General features: G+C 47.6%; 1 protein-coding gene across 2 annotated transcripts in view; it reads right to left on the reverse strand.

Annotated features, from left to right (window-relative positions):
- COPG2 (COPI coat complex subunit gamma 2) overlaps nt 1–22,198 on the reverse strand; it is a 621,430-nt gene that overhangs the window by 230,457 nt on the left and 368,775 nt on the right. For both annotated transcript variants that reach the window (XM_069629620.1, XM_069629619.1), the window contains 2 exons: nt 21,234–21,337; nt 20,115–20,240 (listed from right to left, as the gene is read on the reverse strand). In XM_069629620.1, coding sequence (XP_069485721.1) covers nt 20,115–20,240; nt 21,234–21,337 — 230 coding nt within the window. The remainder of the gene's footprint in view (nt 1–20,114; nt 20,241–21,233; nt 21,338–22,198) is intronic.

Here is a 22,198-nt window from a genome sequence, read left to right on the forward strand (position 1 = left end):
GAGAATCAAATGTAGTGATAGCATGCTATAGGTACTGTTATAGGTCCCTTTTCAATGTATTGAATTGGAAGAATTGTTTTAAACAAATCGGTTTTCCTTTTGATTCCTTTGTACATAGGCACGATTGATGTTGGATTATCAACATCTTTTGATGTGACTGACAAATTTGTAAAGGTTTATTGTAAAAACCATATACAAATAAAGAAACAAAAAGACCGGTAGTTTGAGATAAGGTAAGCTAAGGATGGTAACAATGGTAACGTGCCCTTGAACTGAACCCCCAACTGTGCCACCACTGAAACTGATGACAATCTCCTTTTCTGACAAGATTATGGTGAAGTGGAGATATTTGGTGCTTCCAGACCTCAAATCACAAGGGAGGATCATTTGGTATTGTTTGAAGTTCCCCCCAATCTTAATCAAGTAGGGGGTAAACATTTTATTCAAATGGATTTTGTCCTCTCACGCATTCTTCATCTTTGATATCTCCAATATCCAGCTTCATCTGCATTGGAAAAGTTTTTCGGCAGAGGGCGATGTGTGTCAATGCAGTTGACTCGATGTCCCTCGAGGGCCTCCATCTCGAGAAGGATTTCACCGAAAGTATATATAGCACGTGCAGTGCCTGTTTGCTTCAGTTCCATTTTTCGAAGTAAGCTTTCACTTCGTGAACTACAGCGTGCTTCATATATTTCTTCTAAAATTGTCAACAATGTCTTTGTCTCCGACAACCACGAAGACCGGATTAAAAGAAATGCCAAGACTACAACGCAAAAATGTCACTGTCGCTGACAAAAATGTCACTGACTTACCCAGATTGGTTTTGCTTGTGGTGTCTCGGCATGGAGAACAAAACCTCCACCTTTCAGAAGTGATAGTCGATGACTGGAACAGCTCTGAAGGTGCGTAAAGGGAAAATGGGGGTAGGTAGAATCCCCAAAAAATTCCCTTCGACTACGAGCGACGACTCTCCTCGACGGAAGACAAAGGTCCATTTTACAGAGTGATTCCCACCACTCCTCGTCGGCGTCAAGGAAATTGAAGAAAGGCACCATAAATCACCTAATTCATCTTTCTCATACGACTCCTCCCCAGAGAGGACCATATCTTGCCCCACTAAGGTCTCTACTCTGGCTGAATGGGAATCATTCAGGCAGGAAATGCTAAAACATTTTGAGAGCCAGAAACCCTGAAAGCAAGTAGGCCATGCTCCTATCACACCTTCTGAAGCCGGTAAGGAAAGGGCTCGAGCCAAATCCTGCACACCCTTCAGCCCTCAAAGCCCCAAGAAGGCCAGATTCTCATCGAGAGCCGTTGAGGCCTCCACATGATGAAAAATCATTGAAGAATCCTCCACGGACAAGTCAAAGTCATCAACGCCAGCGGCGCTGTTGACGCCAGGGCATTCCATAAAAAACAATTCTAGCCATAAGAGGTTAGGAAGTTCAAAGAAGTTCAAAGAACAATACGGCCAAAGGACAGCTAAATATCTTGTGGCACAGCCATCTTAAGAGTGATAGCAACTCATGGAAGGTGAACGAGTAAAAAAGGTCACAATACACACTGGGCCTCATTATGAGTCCGGCAGTAGCCATGCTGGTATAAACGGCACAGCTGCGGCCAGAGTCATTTTTTTCTCAGCGCACGGCAACAGGGACTCACCGAGGCATTACAGCCCTGGCGGTCCCGGTAATTCCTCATTGCTGGACGCGGGAAAACATTACTCCCCATTCCCATTTGAGGCCGATTGGACTCAATGGGAATGGGGAGGACGGATGCACCGGCACCTTTTCATGAATGGTGCCGGTGTATCCGTCAAGGTCTGCGAGCGGGGGCCGTCACGCCTGCCAGGTCAGACCTGGCGGGTCTGACAGCACCCACCCGCAGAACTCGTAGTTTGCCGGTCCGGTAACAACAATGCCGGTAGCTTATCGGCATGTTACCGGACTGGAAAACTTGTAATGAGGCCCACTGTATCCATATATCTTTTGGGTTATAAATACAAAGTATCTTAACACTTCACTTTAGGGTGATGTGCAGTTGTACAAATCCATGAAATCCATAAAGAGAGCCTCTCAGCACCGATAGTCTCATGTTCTGATAAGTCGCCCCATAAATATGAGCACAAAGCAAGGGAAGTAAATCAGAAGACTTGACGTACCTTCATAAAGCCACGCCAAGATTAAAACCCTAGCAAAAAGAAAGTGTCCCATATACACGTTTCATATCATAAGGTAATACCATTTACGGTGGCTTTACTCATGATGCACAGTAACTTGCATCAGTAATGCAAACCTAGATGTTATGTGGCTAGACTGGCCTACGCTTTCATGTCATCATGGGAGCTGTGGTGGCTGCTGTCTTAAGGTGCATGGGCCATACTGCCCGAGGAAATCTGAAAATGGCCTCTGCACATGTGGCTCTTGAATCACCTGAACCCAGGCCAACAACAAAAGTAACCCAGTGTTTCTGAGAACAAAAAACAGTAGAACAATATCTGCTGCCACTAGCCAGTCTTGGACACGTTAGAAAATGTAACAAAAAGTGTTCCAAAGAAACGAAAAAAGGGATACAAAGTATCCCAGCATATTGCAAGGTGATATGTGCTACAGTAAAAACAAGGAATCTCTAAAAGTGGACAGGATCCGCCTGCAACGGTCGCCATATGGGCTGATCATTGCCCCCACTAAAGAGATGAGCCAAGCAGAGAAAGTAAAGCAAAAAAGACTACTTGCCTTCTAACGTCAGGTCAGGGTTCAAGACATGGCAAAAAGCTGGCGCGTTCCATATCAATGAGGGAAAGTTGCAAGTAAAATCTTTCCTAACCGACATTGGGGTGAACACTCTGCCAGACTCTCAACAAACTGAGAAGAAGGAGAACAGAAGGAGGCTGGGAGGAAACTCTGGCGCTGCTGCATCCTACCAGGAACCACTTGGCAGTGAAGCCATGCCAGTTTCTGCAGTAACCAGACTTCCCGGCGACTAGAGGCAACTGGTGTTCCCTTCCCCTTACCTGGCAGGTGCAAGTCGGAAGGGTACTCCCTTCTAGAAAGCCTTTCTGCCAAACCCTGTCTGGACCTCACAATAAGTGTCAGGAGGAGTACCTAAAATCTTGAGCAACAGTCAAAGAAAGTGATATGATTGGATATCATATCAGTGCCAGAGGCATGTTACAAAAGCCAAATAAGGAAGAACTCTAAATGTATCATTGGGACATTGAGGAGTTCAGGTCTTCCCTGAACTGGAATCACTAACAAACTGCAACTTGTCGGCACCAGAACAGTATTAACAGCAAACAAACCAGCTGCACAGTACCCCAACTTTAGCAGTGTGTCGTCTTCTCCAGAGCAGAATGTTCTCTAATAGGTTTTCAGTCAACCACATCTGCCACTGTTGATCTTTGATTTCATGAAGCACCAACACTGACACTGGTAGCTGTAAGGGAAGACACTGTGCTTGCCGGACTACAGTTGCATATGGGATACATTACTCACCGTAATCGTATTTCTGATGCTTGTATCTGCTTAGATTCACATGCTGTGCATAGGCCGACATCTAGTGGAAGGTGCAGAGTATAACAGTTTGTTTTTCGAAACTCGAAAAGGGCGTTGACACAGGGCGTGCCATTAATACTATCCCTAGTGTGACGTCCACTGTACCCATGATCCCTCACGCATCTAGGACCCTCAGATTGTATTTTTTCTGACATGAGGTAGCATGAGGAGTAGCGTGAGTACAGATAATCCAAGCAGATAGATAGAAAGTTAAGACTACAAGCATCCATGCGCCTTCTCTCAGAGGGGGGGGGAGGGGTGGGTCGCATGTGAATCTAAGCAGATACAAGCATCAGAAAAACGATTACGGTGAGTAATGTATCCCTTCTGAGGCTTGTGGAATCTGCTTAGATCACATGCTGTGCATAGATTCGCAAGCAGTACCTGAAGGAGGTGGGATGTGAAGGGTCATGAGCAAATAAATGTCTTGGAACCGCTTGTCCCACTTGTGTATCGGTCTTGGAATGAGTGTCAATGCAGTAGTGCTGAGTAAAAGTGTGAATAGAGCTCCAAGTAGCTGCTTTGCAAATGGTGTCAAGTGGTACATTTGCAATGAAAGCCAGAGTGGCCCCAATGCCTCTTGTAGAGTGGGCCCTAGGCGTGAAAGGCAGAGTCTTTTCAGAAAGTGGATACAGTTAATAATCCACTTAGAGATGGCACCTTTAGAGACACAATCCCCCTCTATGCCGGTAACTACGGAGACAAACAGCTGATCTGTTTTCCTTAGCGGTCTGGTCTTGTTTACATAGCAGAGGACCGCCCTACGCACATCTAGTGTGTATAGTTTCACCTCAGCCGAGCTTTGTGGGTCTTGGAAGAAAGCCGGAAGCTCGATGGACTGGTTCACGTGGAATTTAAATTTAGGTGAGAACCTAGGGTGTGTGCGTAAAACTAGTTTATCTTTATGGACAGTAAAGGAGGAATCATGCACTGACAGAGCCTGAATTTCACTGACTCTTCTTATAGATGTAATTGCTACTAAGAAGGCCGTTTGGTAAGTCAGGTGTTTGAGACTGATTTTGTGCATGGGCTGGAATGGGGGCCCCATGAGCTTAGATAGCACCACGTTAAGGTCCCATCCTGGTGGTGGGTTTGAAATAGGAGGGTGAAGTCTCTTTACTCCTTCCATGAAGGCTTTAACTACTGGTACTTTCCACCACAACACCTCGTTATGGGAAGTGGTGTATGCCGACAGGGCTGCCAGGTGTACCTTCAGTGAGTTAAAAACCAGTCCTGCATCCAGCATGTGGAGCATGTATGTAACAATAGTGAAGGAGTGCAATCAACTGGGTTGATTTGTTTATTCTGGCACCAGATAACGAATATCTTCCATTTGTCAAAGTAGCAGTGCCTCGTGTTAGGTTTCCTAGATTCCTTTAGGATGTCCATACACCTCTGTGGTAAATTGAGATGTCCGAACTCTATGACCTCAGGAGCCATGCTGCCAGGTTCAGTGAGTTGGGTTGAGGATGCAATGTTTGACCTTGGTACTGGACAGTAGGTTGTACCAGCCCGGAAGTTTGATGGGTTTGCACACCGCCAATCTGCGTAAGTGTGGGAACCACGGTTGTCTTGCCCACATGGGAGCAACTAGGACGAGCGTCATCGATTCTCTGTTCATCTTGTTGACCACCTTCCTGATTAGAGGAGTTGGTGGAAAAGCGTATGCAACCATCCCTGACCAGTTCATCCACAGGGCGTTCCTCTGGGAGTCTGGTTGGGGGAACCTGGATGCAAATCCTGGGCATGGTCTGTTTTCGCTTGTGGCGAATAGGTCTATAGTGGGGAAACCCCACTGAGAGAAGATATCTTCTACGACTGCTCTGTGTAGACACCATTCGTGTTCCTCTGGGAGGGGGTCTGCTCAGAGTGCCCATATCCAGATTTTCTGGGCAAGCTTGGACAGATTTGGCGACCGAGTCCCTTCAGGTAGAACATGGCTGTAGTGCTGTCCGTCCGGATTTGCACTGACAGATTTAACCGGTAGGGCTCAAACGCTTGAAGTGCTCTGAATACTGCCAGAAGCTCCAACAGGTTGATGTGATTCTTGGCCACTGAGTGCGACCAGAGACCCTGAGCTGTGTGGTGGAGATGGTGAGCTCCCCACCCCGTCAGGCATGCATCGGTTGTGACTACCGCCTGTATCTCGGGATCGTAAAAGGTTTCCCCCTGGACAGATTCTCTCTTGTCCACCAGTGAAGGCTTTGTCCAAGTGTTGGCGAAACGACCACTAGATCGTCCCACTGACCACTTGCCTGAGACCACTGTTTCGCCAACCATTCCTGCATGGTACGCAGGCGCGCGTGGGGGACCAGGTAAATACATGACGCCATCATGCCCAGCAAACGCATTGCTTTGCGTACCGTTATCTGGCGACCGGACTGATATTGCGGAATTTGCAGCAGTATATTCCAAATTCTTTCCTCGGAAGGAAAGGTCAACCCCTCTTGAGTGTCTAGGATAGCTCCTAGGAACTGTTTGGATGTGCTTGGTACCAGACTTGAATTTTTCTCGTTTATTGAGAAGCCCAATTCGAAGAGGAGGTCGATAGTCCTTTGAATGTTTGCTCTGCTAATTACTGGGGTCTCCCCAGTGATGAGCCAGTCGTCCAGGTAAGGGTACACTGGGATTGCCTCCCTGCGTAGGTGTGCTGCCGCCACCGCCAGTATCTTGGTGAATACCCTTGGAGCCGAAGCTATCCCGAAGGGCAGTACCTTGAATTGGTAGTACCGACTGTCCACCTTGAAGCGCAAGTACTTTCTGTGCGCTGGGAACATGGAAATATGAAAATAGGCATCTTTCATATCCATATCCAATAGGCATCTTTCATATCCAATGTTGCCATGTAACCCCCCTTTAGATGGAGAGTAGTCATGCGAAACTTTTGGGGCTTGACATACTTGTTTGCAGGCCGTAAGTCCAATACTGGGCGCATTGTCAAATCTTTTTTTGGCACAAGGAAGTAAGTTGAATAAATACCCTTGTTTACCTGGTGTCGCGTCCTTTGCTAGCAGGTTGACGATCTCCTCGAGGAGGATCGTCTGGTGGTCCGAGGAATGCATTTTATGTCATGGAGGATGGTTTCTGGGACGCTCTAACAGTTCTATGCAGTACCCTGCGGATACTGTGGACAGCACCCATCTGTCTGATGTGATCCCTTCCCAAGCTTGGGTGAAGTTGGAAATGCGTCCCCCTACTGGGGTTGCGTGAGAAGGGACCCTGAACAGAGCATCACTGTTTTGGTGGAGGTGTGTCGCCTCCTCTACTGGGGCTGCCTCTACCTTTTCCGCGTCCTCTTTTATTACCCCTGCCGTAACCCTGGGTAGACTGTTGGTTATTATTGCTCCACGGTGTACCCTGCCCCTGGGAATAGTTAGATCCTCTCTGGGAATTTTGGCTGCGTGGGCGATGAAAATTGCCATTCCCTCTCTAATTAGGGGGTTTATTGGTTAGTTGGCCTAGGGATTTGAGTGTTTCATACTCGTCCTTGGCATTTTTCAGCGTGTCCTCGACCGCCTTACCAAACAGATCCGGCTCCACCGGTTTATCTAACAATGATGCTTGGGTTTCAGCTTTGAATCCAGACTGCCGTAACCAAGCGTGTCTCTTGATAACAGTTCCTTCTGCTATCAATCTGCCGGCGTTATCCGCGGCATCAAAGGTTGCCTTTAAAATGCAACCGGACACGGCTCTTCCCTCCGCCGAAACACGTGCCAACTGGCTCTTTAAGGGTTCTGGGGCGGAGTCTATGAGTGCCGCGACTTCTTCCCACTGATGGCAGTTGTAGCTGGCCAACAGGGTGGTGGAGTTGGCAATCCTTGTCTGGTAGGCAGCAGTGGAGGCTACTTTCCTGCCCAAACCATACAGTTTCTTGCTCTCCTTGTCGGGAGGAGCTTCGGACGATGACGAGGGTGTTCCAGCCCTCTTCCGGGTGTTTGTAACAACCAGGGAGTCCGGCTTCAGATGCCCCCTTATATACAGTGCGTCTGATTGGGCTGCCCTGAAAAGTATCTCAATTCTGGGGTTCATTGCTCTGGTGAGGTTAGGATTTACGAGTGAAGGGTCTATTATCCTCGGATTAGACTTCAGGATAGGGATGGCCTGAGCAACAGGCCTCCTTTCTCCCACTAACTGTTCGGTGAAGTCCCTCTCCTCTTGAGCACCCTGGGTGTCAATGTGGTAATGTTCAGCTGCTCGAGACAGAACTTCATTCAGGAGAGGTTGGTTGTCGACAGGGGAGTCGGTAACTGGGGGTTCCTTCTCTACCGGGGAATCTACTCTGTAGGTTTCCGGGTCGTCCTCATCCTCTTCTTGGTCCTCATCATCCCCATAGTAGCCCGTACCAGTTTGTTCTTTCAACATGCCCAAATCTGGATCCTCACAAAAGGATGTCTCTCCTTGATACTGAGAGTAGGGCTGTACATAGAAGGGGTCCGAAGACCGTGTTGGTGTTTCAAACCGGGACCTTTTACTTGGAGGTATAGGATCCTTAGAGCCTGAGGGTAGGGCCCGTCGGGAGTATAAGAGAGAAAGTGTTCAGGGTTTTTTGCGTAAAAATCTGCCAATGATGACATCCTTGACATGACCCTGTCTATGTCATCACTCAACCATTCTCTAGAACTGGGGATGACTCTTTCTGGAAGTTTCTCTGACTTATCCTGACTAGACTTGGTGGTCTGAGTAGGGGTCTTTGTGATAGCAGAAGACTTGGACTTGTCTGTCTATGAGGAGTGGAGTGTCTTAAAGGTATGGAAGTAGGCAGAGGCTGCTTCGTTTGTTGTTTTTCCCCCTCCCCGTGAGTGGAAGAGTGTTTTCTCAGTTTTTTCAGCCCTTCGGAGCCTTTCGACGCCTGGCGTTGAGGTTTGGGGGTAGTGTCCCTATCCTTCGAGTGTGGAGGTAGAGGTTCGGGAGCCGCTGTAACGTGGTCTGCGGGCGCCGACTCCTGGAGTGCGGTCTGGGGATGGAAGTCGGCTTTGTCCTCTGACGATCGAACTTCCGTTACCTTGGGGAGCGAGGCACTCTTGGCAACAGTGGATGATTGCCTGGAGTCATGCGACGCCGGCGATCTTGATCGGGAACGCCCAGAGGACGCCGATTCGGACCGTTCTCCATGTGCCTCTTTCCGAGAACTCGACGTGCGTGTCGAGTCCCGGTTGGACTTCATATGTTTTGTGGAAGTGCTGTGGGAAGCGCTCGTGTCACCGGAGGTCTTCCCCATAGCCACCCTGCCGGATGACCTTCCGAGGTCGGGGACTTGCGCTCGGCTGTCTTTCGATGCCATAATGCCCTCGCCGTCTGAAAGCACAGCGTTGCTGCCATTGCTGAAGGCACCCTCCGCTGCCATGGCCTCCTGACGCCTGGCGTGGTGGGCCCAACGCTTGATCGAACGGTCCTTAAGTGTTTTGGGTTTAAACCTACTACACGCTCTGGAGTTCGCCTCGTGGTGGTCCCTCGGCAAGCAGAGATTGCACGTGGCGTGCCTGTCGACCCAAGGGTATTTGCGGCTGCACTTGGGGCAGAATTGGAAAGGGGTACCCTCCATCCCACCTTGTGGCAGCGGGCTTGTAAGTGTAGAAATATATAAGAACGTACCTATATACCAAAAGAGTGTAGAGTATGTCCACCCCCCACTCTCCCTACTTGCAGGGCTGAGGCCAGAGGCCTTCCTAGGCCCAAATTCGTCGTGCAGCTGTCGACGGTCGAATTCTTCTCCGGGCCGGCGTCGAGTGTGGAAGTTCGGTGACTCGACGTTGGGGTGGAGAAATGGGTAAATTTAGCAATATTTAGCAAAAGTATGGCTAAGGCCAGGGAACTCCGCGAAATGCTTCCGACCAGTATGGCGGAAAAAAACAATCTGAGGGTCCTAGACGCGCGAGGGATAATGGGTACAGTCGACGTCACACTAGGGATAGTATTACTGGCACGACCTGTGTCGATGCCCTTTTCAAGTTTCGAAAAACAAACTGTAATACTCTGCAGCTTCCACTAGATGTCGGCCTATGCACAGCATGTGATCTAAGCAGATTCCACAAGCCTCAGAAATATATATGACAATGCATTACTTATCGTAAAAGCATTTCTGATGGTTGTATCTGCTTAGATTCACATGCTGTGCATAGGTCCGACATCCAGTGGTCACTGCGCAGTATTGCATTTTGTATTTCGTAGTCGAAAAGGGGACATCGACAAGGCGTGTCTGTAAAACTATCCCTATAGTGACGTGCATTGTACCCACAACCCCTCACGCGTCGAGGTCCCTCTGTTTGTATTTTTTCTGCCCTGAGGGAGCCTTCTAGACGTGAGTGAGTACAGAAAAGAGAGAAATATAGAAAAGGAGGTCTATGTTCCTTCCATCCGAGCGGGGAGGAAGGGTGGGCGCATGTGAATCTAAGCAGATACAACCATCAGAAATGCTTTTACGGTAAGTAATGCATTGTCTTCTGATGTTTGTTAATCTGCTTAGAATCACATGCTGTGCATAGACTAGCGAGCAGTACCCGGAGTTGGCGGTGGGTTATGAGAAGGAACAGTAGAGAAAAGATGTCTTAATACTGCCTGTCCCACCTGGGAGTCAGATCTAGAGTGTGCATCTAGACAGTAGTGTTTTGTAAAGGTGTGCACAGAACTCCAGGTAGCCGCTTTGCAGATGGACTCAAGGGGAACATTTGCAATGAACGCTATGGAAGCCCCAGTGCCTCGAGTGGAATGTGCTCTTGGCTTGAAGGGTAGTTCTCTCTTAGCAAGAGTGTAACAGAGAGTGATGCATTGAACAATCCATCTAGATTTAGTGGACTTTGAAACTGCATCTCCTTTTCCTGCTGCCACCGAGACAAAGAACTGATTAGTCTTTCTCAGTGGTCTGGTTCTTTCCATGTAGAACATGACAGCTCTGCGTACATCTAGTGTATGCAGACTTTTTTCTCCCAAGCTAGAAGGGTTTTGAAAGAACGTTGGTAGTTCTATTGACTGGTTTACATGGAATTTCGAGATGAATTTTGGTGCAAACCTTGGGTGTGTGCGTAGAACCACCTTATCCTTGTGAACTGTTACGAAGGGGTCTAGGACAGAAAGAGCCTGTAGTTCACTTACTCTCCTAATGGAGGTGATAGCTATTAGGAAAGCAGTCTTAAGAGTGAAGTCTTTAAGAGTTGCCTTGTGCATGGGTTCAAAAGGAGGGCCCATGAGTCTAGAAAGTACCACATGTAAGTGCCATCCGGGAGCTGGGTTAGCTATCGGAGGGTGTATTCTCTTTACCCCCTCCATGAAGGCCTTGATAACTGGTATCTTCCACCACGACACTTTAAGTTGGGAAGTGGTGTATGCAGAAAGTGCCGCTAGGTGGACTTTAATGGAATTGAACACTAGACCCGAATCCAGTAAATGGGTCAAGTGCAGAACAATGTTAGTGAGAGAGCAGTCAACCGGGTTGATGCTCTTACCTCTACACCAGATGACAAATCTTTTCCACTTGCTAGAATAGCAGTGGCGAGTATTAGGTTTTCTGGCTTCCCTGAGGATGTCCATACATCTCTGCGGGAGTTGTAGATGTCCAAATTCTATGATCTCAGGTGCCAGGCTGCTAAGTTCATGGTCTGAGGGCATGGATGCAGTGTCCTGCCCTTGTCCTGTGACAGAATGTTGTACGGGCAGGGAAGTTTCACTGGGGGAGATAGGGACATCTCCATCAAGTGAGCGAACCATGGCTGCCGGGCCCACATTGGGGCCACTAGTATCATGGTAACCTGCTCCTGGTGCATCTTGTGCACCACCTTGCTGAGAAGGGGAGTCGGGGGGGAAAGGCGTAAACAAATTTCCCTGACCATTGAATCGACAGACCGTTCCCCTTGGACTGGTTCTGGGGGTACCTGGAGGCGTAACCTTGGCATTGTGAGTTCTCCAGAGTTGCGAACAGGTCCATTTCCGGGAATCCCCATTGCGTGAAGACGTCTAAGATGATGTCTTCGTGCAATTGCCATTCGTACTCTTCGGGCAGGGGGAAGGCTCTGCTGAGTTCGTCTGCTAGCAGATTGAGTTCCCCTGGTACGTGTTGTGACAGTAGGAACATGTGTTTGAGAGCCCACTTCCATATCTTCTGGGACAGCTTGGACAGTCCTGGAGAGTGGGTGCCCCCCTGCTTGTTGATGTAGTACATGGCTGTGGTGCTGTCTGTAAGGACCATCACTGTCTTCCATTGTAGGTGTTCCTGGAAGGCTTTTAGTGCTTTGAACACCGCCAGTAGCTCCAGTAGGTTTATGTGCTTGGATGCTATGTTCGGAGTCCACACTCCGTGAGCAGTCTGATGGGATAGGTGAGCCCCCCATCCTGTGAGGGATGTGTCCGTGGTTAGAGTGGCCTCCACCGCGGGTGTGGCAAAGGGTTTCCCCATTATCAGGTTTTCCTTTGTCCACCACCGTAGCGAGAGCACCAAGGCTTGCGAGACCACCACTAGATCGTCCCATTGTCCGCTGGCTTGACACCACTGGCTGTTGAGCCACTCTTGCATTGGGCGCATGCACAGGCGCGCGTGAAGTACCAAATAAATACACGACGCCATCATTCCTAGCAATCGCATCGCTTTGCGCACCGTCACCTCTCGACCTGCCACATATTGGGGGATCTGAAACAGCATGTTTTGGACCCTCTCGTTGGAGGGGAAGACGAGGCCGTCCTTTGTTCGAATTAGAGCCCCTAGGAATTGTTTGACTTGGCTGGGGTCTAAGCTGGACTTCTTCTCGTTGATGGAAAAGCCCAGTTGGAACAAAACGTCTACAGTCTTTTGGGTGTTTGAGAAGCATGTCTCGTAAGAATCCCCTGTTATGAGCCAGTCGTCGAGGTAAGGGTATACTGGGATGGATAACCTGCGCAGGTGGGCCGCTGCCACTGCCAGTACTTTCGTGAATACCCTTGGTGCAGATGCTATACCGAAGGGTAGCACTCTGAACTGGTAGTGTTTGCCCTCTATCATGAACCTGAGGTATTTTCTGTGCGCTGGCAACATTAAAATATGAAAGTATGCATCTTTCATGTCCAGTGTTGTCATGTAATCTCCCTGTGATAGCAGTGGGATCACTTCCTGTAACGTCACCATACGAAACTTTTGGGGTTTGACAAACTTGTTCGCTGGGCGCAGATCTAATACAGGGCGCATGGTTAGATCCTTTTTGGGTACAAGGAAGTACACTGAATAAATACCTTCCATTACCTGAGATAGAGGCACGACCTCTATGGCTCCTTTTTCCAGTAGTTGGTCCACTTCTTGGAGAAGGATGGCGAGGTGTTCTGGTGTCATGCGGCGTCCCCTCGGGGGTCTGTATGTTGGGGAACTGTTGAACTCTATACAGTAGCCGCGGGCTACGGTGGAAAGTACCCAGCGGTCCGATGTTATTCCCTCGCATGCTGGAAGAAAGGATGTTAACCGGCCCCCGACTGGCGCTGCATGGGAGGGGACGCGAATCTTCGCGTCACTTGGTGGTTGTCACGCTCACCTGATTCCCACGGAGGCGCAGGTCTGGCTTCGAGTGCTGATGCTTCTTCAATGGTGAAGTGCAGGACTCTGAAGATGGACAGGTAGGGCCCCTCTACTCTGGCTTCTCTGGCTCGTAGGAATATTCCCCTGTGCGTGAAAAGGGAGTATTACCTACTGACGGAATAATGCTCAAGCCTCCCACTTCCTTCCAACCCTCCCCGTGAAGTCTCACCTTAGGGTCTGGAAGGATGAGTTCTCCATCCTGCTTCTGATGCAGGGGCGCGTTGAAACCCAGTTACTTCACTGGATTGAGGTAAGGTAAGGTCTTCTTTCTCCCCAATTCTCTCTTATCTCCCTTCGCAGGTGAGCCAGGATGCTGACAGGCGTGGCTGAAGTCCAGATGCAGGAGCTGACACGGTGAGCGTCCAGCTGCGAGGAGCAGAACAACTCGAAGCAAGAGTTGCTGATCGGGCGTGGTTTAAATAGCTTTGGAAGAAGTTCCAGGTATGTATCCTTCCACCGATCAGGTATGTATCCTTCCCCGACCACACCCAGGTGGAAAGTAGTCCCACAGGTAAAGTAGTTCCATTCAGGCCTCAAGAGGGCCTGGATGTAGCAGCATGGTCTGCATCAGGTAAGTGCACATTGAAACACTTGAACACATGTCTAGCTTTATGAGCCTGGCGCCTAAGGCGCCAGGACAGGGGTCCAACATGAGCCTGGCGCATAAGGCGCCAGGACTGTGTCCAAAGGGCCCCAGCTTGGGCCCGCTGGCACTTCCCTGGGGGAATGATGCCTGCCTCTGGGGTTTCTGGGTCAGACTCGGCTCCTTGGAGGTAGGCATCATGACAGTGGTGTTGTTGGCTTGGGAGCCTCTGGGGCGGAACCCCGGCCTCTTCCCTTGCCACGACGTTGACCCCTCTGATTGTACTGGCCGCTATTACTTTGGTAGTTGCCGGCAGAGTACTGTTGTTGTTGGTTTTGTTGCTGGCGTTGTCCACGAAAAAATCGCTTATTACCAAATCCCCGTCTGTTAGGGGGTTTTGAAATTTGGTCTAAGGTCTTTATTGTATCAAATTCTTTCTTCGCGTTCTCCAGCGCGTTACCCACTGCTCTCCCAAAGACGTTGGACTCCTCTATGGGTTCATTAATAAGGGACGCTTGGGTTTCCGCCTTAAATCCGGAATTGCGAAGCCAGACGTGACGCTTCAGTAAAATTCCTTGTACCAAAGTGCGGCCAGCCGTCTCTGCTGCATCGAGGGTATTCTTGACAATGCTTTGATTGACCAGAGAGCCCTCGTTAACTGTAGTCAGTAAACAAGTCTTTAGGGGTTCGGGAGCTTCTTCGATGTCCTGTCTGAGCTTAGCCCATTGAGCATCGGCGTAGCTTGCCAATAGGGTGTTATTATTGGCGATTCTGGTAGAGAATGCTGCAGAGGTGGTGATTCTCGTGGCTAGGGCATACAGCTTCTTCCCCTCTTTGTCTGGGGATGCCTCGCTAGTAGATAGTGGGACTCCTGCCCTTTTCCTGGTGTTGGGTCACAACCAGGGAGTCCGGGATTGAGTGACCCTTAATATATAATGGGTCTGATTGAGAGGGAGAGAACAGTTTCTCAATCCTTGGATTGACCCCTCTCACCAATGCCGGAGTGGAAAGAGAAGGTGTAATACGTCTCTTAACTGAGGCGAGGAGGGGTAGAACCTGGCTAGTGGGGGGTTTTTCTTTGATAATCCTCTCCACAAAATCGGTGTTTGGGTTGACCTCCCCAGTTTCGATCTCGAAATGTGCTGCTGTCTTCTTCAGCAGTGCATTGAAGGTGGGTTGATCATCGACAGGCGAAGGGTTCCTGACTGGTGTAGTTTCAGTAGATCTGATGACTATACTGCTACTGCCTGTGTCAGTCGACCTAGCCGGTGACTGCCAGGGATTTGGGTCGCCCTCGCCTGTGTCTTCCTGGAATCCTTCCTCACATAGTTTAGTTTCCTCGTGAAAACCTTCCTCTTCTTGTTGGTCCTCAACATAGGTGAACTCATCTTCCTCTTGGAAGAAGGTGTCTTCCTCAGTGGGATTGTAAGAGTCTATGTCCTCATGTATGGGGTTATAAAACTTCTGGTATTTAGCCCTTGGACTCTCCAGGGGTGCCTCCCTTGGTCTCTTGGGTGCCCTCTCTTCTGGGATGGACATGAACCTACCTAGTTTGTCCATACAGGTCTGGAACCTTTCAAAGGTCCACTGAGGTCGGCCAGGATGGTCTGGGAAAGAAAAGGGGGTTTCTTCCTCCTGTGATAGTCTGGTTCTGTCCCATAACGTCGAAGAAAGAGAGCCTTCGCCTTCTGAGTATCCTCCTTGCTGGCTAGGGCCTTCTGTCGGTATCGGGAACATGCCTGATCTGTTTTCCGGCGCCTCCGGCGTATCTTTGGCCTTATGCGCGGTTTCCGGCGTTGCACTCGCCGTACGTCTTTGGCCGTCCTTAGATGCTATGCGCGCGAGGCTTTCGGCGATCATACTCTCTTCCGAGGGATCGGTCGCTGTTGCGCTATGAAACGTCGAGCCTTTGCCCGTCGAGTCCTTGCCCGTCGAGTCCTTGCCCGTCGAGTCCTTGCCCGTCGAGTCCTTGCCCGTCGAGTCCTTGTTGGCAACGTGAGCGCTCTTGCGATGCACGTCGCCGGAAATGTTGGTGTTAGCGCCCTTATTTTTAGAGTGCCCAGTCGCCTGTCGCGGGAGCGGGGAAGGCTGACAACCCTTACGGTCGGCGGAAGACGTCGGTGGGCCCGGCGTCCCCGTTGGCGCTATGGCTACCTTCGTCTTCGACGAATGTGTGCCCGGGGGTATGTGCTTTCGTGTTTTTTTTGTGTGCGTCCTTGTCGCCGGGGTGTTCATCCCCATAAACTGGGCGTGAGCCGGGCTTGTCGGGGCCGGGGACGGACGACGAAGAGCGTGAACGCTCCTTTGAGAGGTCTACAGCCTCCGTTACAGGGGCCGTGTAGTCACTGTCCTCGTCACACTCGGCGGCGGCAGCGGGCGAGGAGTCAGGCCTAGACATGGCGTAGGCCGCCCACCTTTTGACCTTGCGGTCTTTTAGCGTTTTGGGCTTTAGTAATTTACAGGCCGCACAGCCGTCTTCCTGGTGATCGAGGTGTAAGCAACGGTTGCACCGTTTGTGCTTATCCTTCCAGGTATATTTACCCTTGCAAAGCGGGCAAAACCTAAATGGCGTCCTCTCCATAGCTGAGGGTAATAAGAGTGTCTACGACCTCGAAAGAGAGGGAGGGGAAAGAGAAAGGCATTCTTAAAGAAAAGAAAGAAAGACCACAAAACCCCACTCTCCCTACTGTGTATGGCCGGCAAGGCCAGGCCACGTGTTCGGCAGCGCCGAAGGATCTCCTCCGCTCGTCCTTCCGTCGAAGATCTTGCTCGGCGGAGAAACGGCTCTGCGTCGAGGAAGGGATCTACGTTATTGATATTAATAACATAATGACCAAAGGTCGAAGAAACTATTTGGCAATGTCTCTCGAGGAGCTCCGCATAAAGGCGACCAGTAGCTGGGCGGAAAAAAACAATCTGAGGGACCTCGACACGTGAGGGATTGTGGGTACAACGCACGTCACTATAGGGATAGTGTTAGAGACACGCCTTGTCGACGTCCCCTTTTCGACTACGAAAAACAAAATGCAATACTCCGCAGTGACCACTGGATGTCGGACCTATGCACAGCATGTGATTCCAAGCAGATTAACAACCATCAGAAATATGGATCGGGCATCATCTTAAACACTAGTCTTATGCTTAATATTAGGGTCTATTTTTACAATCAGGACCTTATCCTGCCAGGTCAACCAGCAGCTCATCAGTTTACCGCATTCGTTCCCACCCAAAGTATTTGGCTGATTTTGGGTATAACCAGTGACCCTAACTATAGTATGATCTCAACATTTCAACACTGAAAACCTTCGGAAAGATAGTTTACCGGTTCCCTGCACAACAGTCTACTTAACTTCACACAAGATAAAGAAATGTTTGTATCAATATCCTTGTGTGAACATTCCCTTTTCAAAGTGATATATGCTATACTATTTTGTATCATACCGCTACCCTTCTAAGAGTTGCCATTGGCCTCAGCCATAGCCTGCACTAGGTGAAATAGAGGCACACAGGAAGCCCGGTTTCTTAGTTATGTAAAAGTTACTCTTACCCCTGAACACAGAATAATGCTGGGGACAACATCCAGTATTCTAGAAAACGCGATACATTTTAGTTTGCAAATGATTATGAATTGTGTGATCTAAAGGCATGCAGCAGTGCCACAGAAATCTTATTTTTGCACCCACTTCATAAAAAAAGTTGCAATAATGATTGTTTGAAAATCACACGTTCTATCCTGTTGTATTAATTAACAGTTTGTGCATCTCCCCAACACACATCAAAGGAAGGACCCTTGGTTGGGTATCCAAACTAAACTGCAATATCAACATTACCGATATTGTCCCACAATCTTGGACAGATCATCACTTAATAAACTTCTCTGCCGCATTAGACCATCTCAGCCCTAAGACTAACAAAATGGCACCACCTCTTACAACTAGAAGAAGGATATTACTGCTGAAAAACATATCCCTCTCCTCCTCCCTGCCATCTCTCGAATGGAAAGTAACAACCCTGACGCATTGGTAAATGCCTTCAATAGTGCTATGACTAAGGCACTGGACATGATCGCTCCTGTCAAATTGTGCAAAGCAAGGCAAGTAGTGCACCTGAATGCCTGGTTCACTCCCCAACTCAAATCCTTAAGATCACAAAAAGGAAACTCAAATCTATTTGCCGTCACCCCCCCTCTGAAAATAACAAAAATAATCTAACGGAATTTGCAAAAATGTACAAAAAAGAAATAACCAAAGCCAAAAAGAAGACCTTCAATGACAGGATTGAGAAAGCTAAATCTAACACCAAAGAATTATTCTCCATCCTCCGTGAACTAGAATTCCCAATCCAACTGGTAGATAATGCCCCAAAGGATAAAGCACGGTGTACGAACATACAAAATGCTCTATTGAACAAAATTTCGTCCTTCCAATGTAAATTTGCTAAAAATAAAGTCCTCACTAGCACCCCCTGACCAACAAACCACTCAACCCGCGGTGACTAGGACAACTACACCCTTAAGACCATCTCCACAATTGAAACAGAAAAAATAATACTTTCCCTTAAACCTTTTAACTGTAAAGGAGACACCTGCCCAGCACAGATAATAAAGGATGCAGCTACAGACCGAGCCCCTTTTATCCCCAAGCTTATAAACTCGTCATTCAAATCTAATACAGTACGGGCCAATCTTAAAGAATCATGGGTCCTCCCGTTACTTGAAAAACAAACCGTGGACCCTAATATCCCCACCAATTACAGACCTATCACCAACGTGCCATTTCTACTCAAAATCTTAGAGAGAGCTGCTTTCATACAAATCCAGGACTATCTGGAAGTAAACCACCTACTTGGCTCATGACAATCGGGCTTCCGCCCCCTCCATGGCACTGAAACAGCGTTGCTAGACCTTAAGACACAAATTGAAGAATTAAAGGATGACGGAAAAATAGCTTTGATAGTCCTACTGGACTTGTCGGCAGCGTTCGACTTGGTGGATCATGCAGTTTTATGCAACCACCTCCAATCTGCCACCAGCTTAACCAAAGATGCCATAGCTTGGGTCCAATCCTTCTTAGCTAACGGGACCATGAGATTCTTCTCTACTTCAGCTGCTGCCGACCCCATCAAAATAACCTGTGGGGTCCCACAAGGTTCTTACGTCTCCCCTACCATGTATAATATCTTCACCAAGCCTTTGTTTGACAAGTTGGACAGACTGGGTGTCACCTACACTAACTATGCAGATGACACACAGATCCTCATACCCCTTTCGGGCAACTTCGAGGCGGACTCAGCCTTGGTGAACAAGATTTACACCCTGATTCAAGCATGGATGGAATCCCATGGCCTCTGCCTGAATGACGAAAAAACGGAGTTACAAATCTTAGGTTCTGAAGCCAACATTCAAAAACTCAGCCCAAACTACACATCCTTTAACATTGATAACAACCCTATCAAGGTGATGTCTGAAGTTAAAACTTTAGGATTCTATCTGGACTTCTCTCTCACTCTCAAAAAGCAAGTCAACTCCCTTGCCTCATCCACAACTTATACTTGCAAACTCATCAGAGCTTCCAGACCATACCTCTCGAGTGCTAGTTGTATCACACTAGCCAATGCTCTTATGTCAAGATTAGATTATTGTAATGCCCTGTACTCAGGAGCCAACAAATATATCACAGACAAAATTCAAAGACTGCAGAATAACGCCCTGAGGGCAGCGTTGAACATCCCTTACAGAGATCATATTACCGAATTCAGGAAAGAGGTTAACTGGCTGAAAATAACGGACAGAATTCTCCTCAAAACAGCATCCCTTACGTTCAAATAGCTGAATAACCTAGCACCTCAATACCTAGCGGATAAAATTACTAGGAGAACAGCTACCCATCCCACGAGATCTGCCAACTCATTTAAGTTTGAGATTCCCAGGTTCAAACGTTCGACAGCGGGAGGAACCAGTTTCCCTGTTAAAGCCGCACAATGCTGGAACAAACTACCAGTTGACCTTAGACTAGAACAACCTTACTCTAAATCTAGACATAAGATACTCAATTGGCTACACACCAATGACACCTAACTGACGATTTATACCTCTACCTCTCTGGCCCCTACATGACCCTTGCTTCTTCTAAATCATACTGTACTTTGGTTAACCGTGCACGCATGGTTACCTGCTCTGTCATGTTACTGCTTCCTTGACTTACCAAGACTACTGCTATGTATTTTGTATCTTGTTCCTATTGTAATCACTTGATCCATGTATTGCTACCTTGTACTGTAACTAAGTTATAAGATTTCTTGTTTCTGTTGCGCCCGTCTACCTAAGGGTTTGGTGCGCATTACCAAACAAATAAATAAACAAACATATAGTCAATAACGTTTCAATGAAATCATCAAGAAGTAAAAAAGAAAATAAACCTTTGAACAGAGTAGGCAAAATAAACATTACCTGTCTTTTGTTCAAAGAACGGCATTGTGGCCAGAGGAATGGTCTTCATGTCGAAAGGTTTCTCTGTGGGCTCCAGCGTGTACTGGTGCAAGGCTTTTTCCATTCCAAGCACAGAAACAGTCAGCCCTGCAAAAATAAACAGATGCTAATAACCCATAATAAGAGTACACTTGTGACTGAGCAAGAGGAGTGGCAAAGGACAAAAACATGGTTCCTTCTTTCTAAAACTGTGCTTTTTGGGAGGATCAGAGGCTTAATGATGAGGCAAAAAATAACTGGCAACTAGTATTTTAAACATTCATTTAAATGTACATAGATTCCACAAAGCCATTAGAGAAGTGATAAAATACTTAAACAAGTGGAAGCCCCACATCCAAGTGAGGTCGATCTTCTCTTTTGGGTCCCAATCTATAAGTGGCCCATACAGCATTTGTTTAAGAGAGACACAAAGAAATACTAAGTGCACCCACAACAGTATAGTTTGAGCCACGGTCCTGTACCAAGGAAAAAGGTGCTGTACAAGGACTGTTGTCTATGCGTAAACAGTATTGCCGGGAAGCAGCACATACTGTTATATATAGAGAAGATTTTTTCAAGGTTACAAGACGATCAAGCATGATCACACATCGCAGGTTGGCAAGCAAGTTATGCAGGATGTGGATTAGTTCATGATGGCTCCAAGCTGTTCATAATCACACATCATAACTGTATGTACAAGGCCATTGGTCTCCACCTCTTAAAAGGTGCCACAAAATGTCTCACTATGCTCCCCACAACGCCATTGATACAGTGTGGCAGTGCTACAGTGAGCTCAAGTTTTGATCATATTTTCAACAGATTTCCAGTTTCATTTTTCGATGCAATGCCCCTTTAGAGTGTCCATTGCTGCAGATATGGGGAACAGTTACTAGGAAATAACATATACAGCAAGATTCCTGAACATAGTCGAGTGTAAGAGAAGAACTTTATGTTCCTAGGTAGCCAACACCAACCGACCCATTCAAAAGTAATTTATTATCATTAATGTATGCATGCAATCAAAAACCTCGTCCCCACCGCTGGCTTTAAAAAGAAAAACAGACAAACCCCTCTAGGACAAACACCCATCCTAAGACCAACCGTTGAAAATGTAAGCTGCATTCAGCATGATCTGTTTCTGCTTCAAGACATTCAGGTAAAAGGTGGCTCTGTCACGGACTTCATCATCTGTGTCCATCATACACCTATTCGCAATGCAGAATGTGAGTCATTAAACACAATAGGGGTAATTAAGCCAGTTGCTTTTAAACACACAGGTACTGAATTAGAAACTCACAGAAATAAAGGGGCAACAGGCAAAAAAAGCAGCTCAACCAGAAATGGAATTCTGCTCTTAATACCATGGCAACGCTCTGTCCTAGTTGATGACAATCCATGTTTTTCGGTGGTTGCAGTGAGGGACATTTTGTACTAGTCGCACAGGGAGGGTTTAAGGCGATCAACCAATCACTCATGTATGTGCAGTGTTTCCCTTAAGTGATGCCAGACTGCCGCAATTGTATTGTGGCAGAGCAGTCTGTCTTCACACTTGTGCAGAAAGAGGGCCATTATAAAAAGGTACAACGCACACACAAAGGATCGTACACAAATCTTCTAGATTGAGATATGAATAGCTATTATAACTAAAGAACAAAGTGAAAGCATGTGAGATGGAGAAGAAATACTCCATAGCAAGGAAATGAGGCATTGCTGAAAGGCAGGTACTTTTGTAATATTACTGCTTTATCACATAGGAATACATTAATGTATACAGATATGAAGACGAATAAATGCTTACTAACTAAATGCAGTTAAAAGCAATAGACGTTAAACAAGCAAGAATTGACTTTGAGGAGATTTGCCATATTGGAGACCAAACGGGTATATCACACGCCACAGGTATAACTTGGAGTCAGACAAGGGTTCTAAGTGCTAAAAGATAAATAAATAACCAGATTAATCACATACCGGAAATGAGAGTGCAAAGGGCTCCTAAATTCATGCTCAAAATTAGCAATCTAACAGAGAAAGAGATTTGCTTACAACAAGGATATAGTGGGGTTAGT

Source organism: Ambystoma mexicanum, chromosome 12 (assembly GCF_040938575.1).
Source record: "Ambystoma mexicanum isolate Mex_15411 chromosome 12, UKY_AmexF1_1, whole genome shotgun sequence".
Lineage (NCBI taxonomy): Eukaryota > Metazoa > Chordata > Amphibia > Caudata > Ambystomatidae > Ambystoma > Ambystoma mexicanum.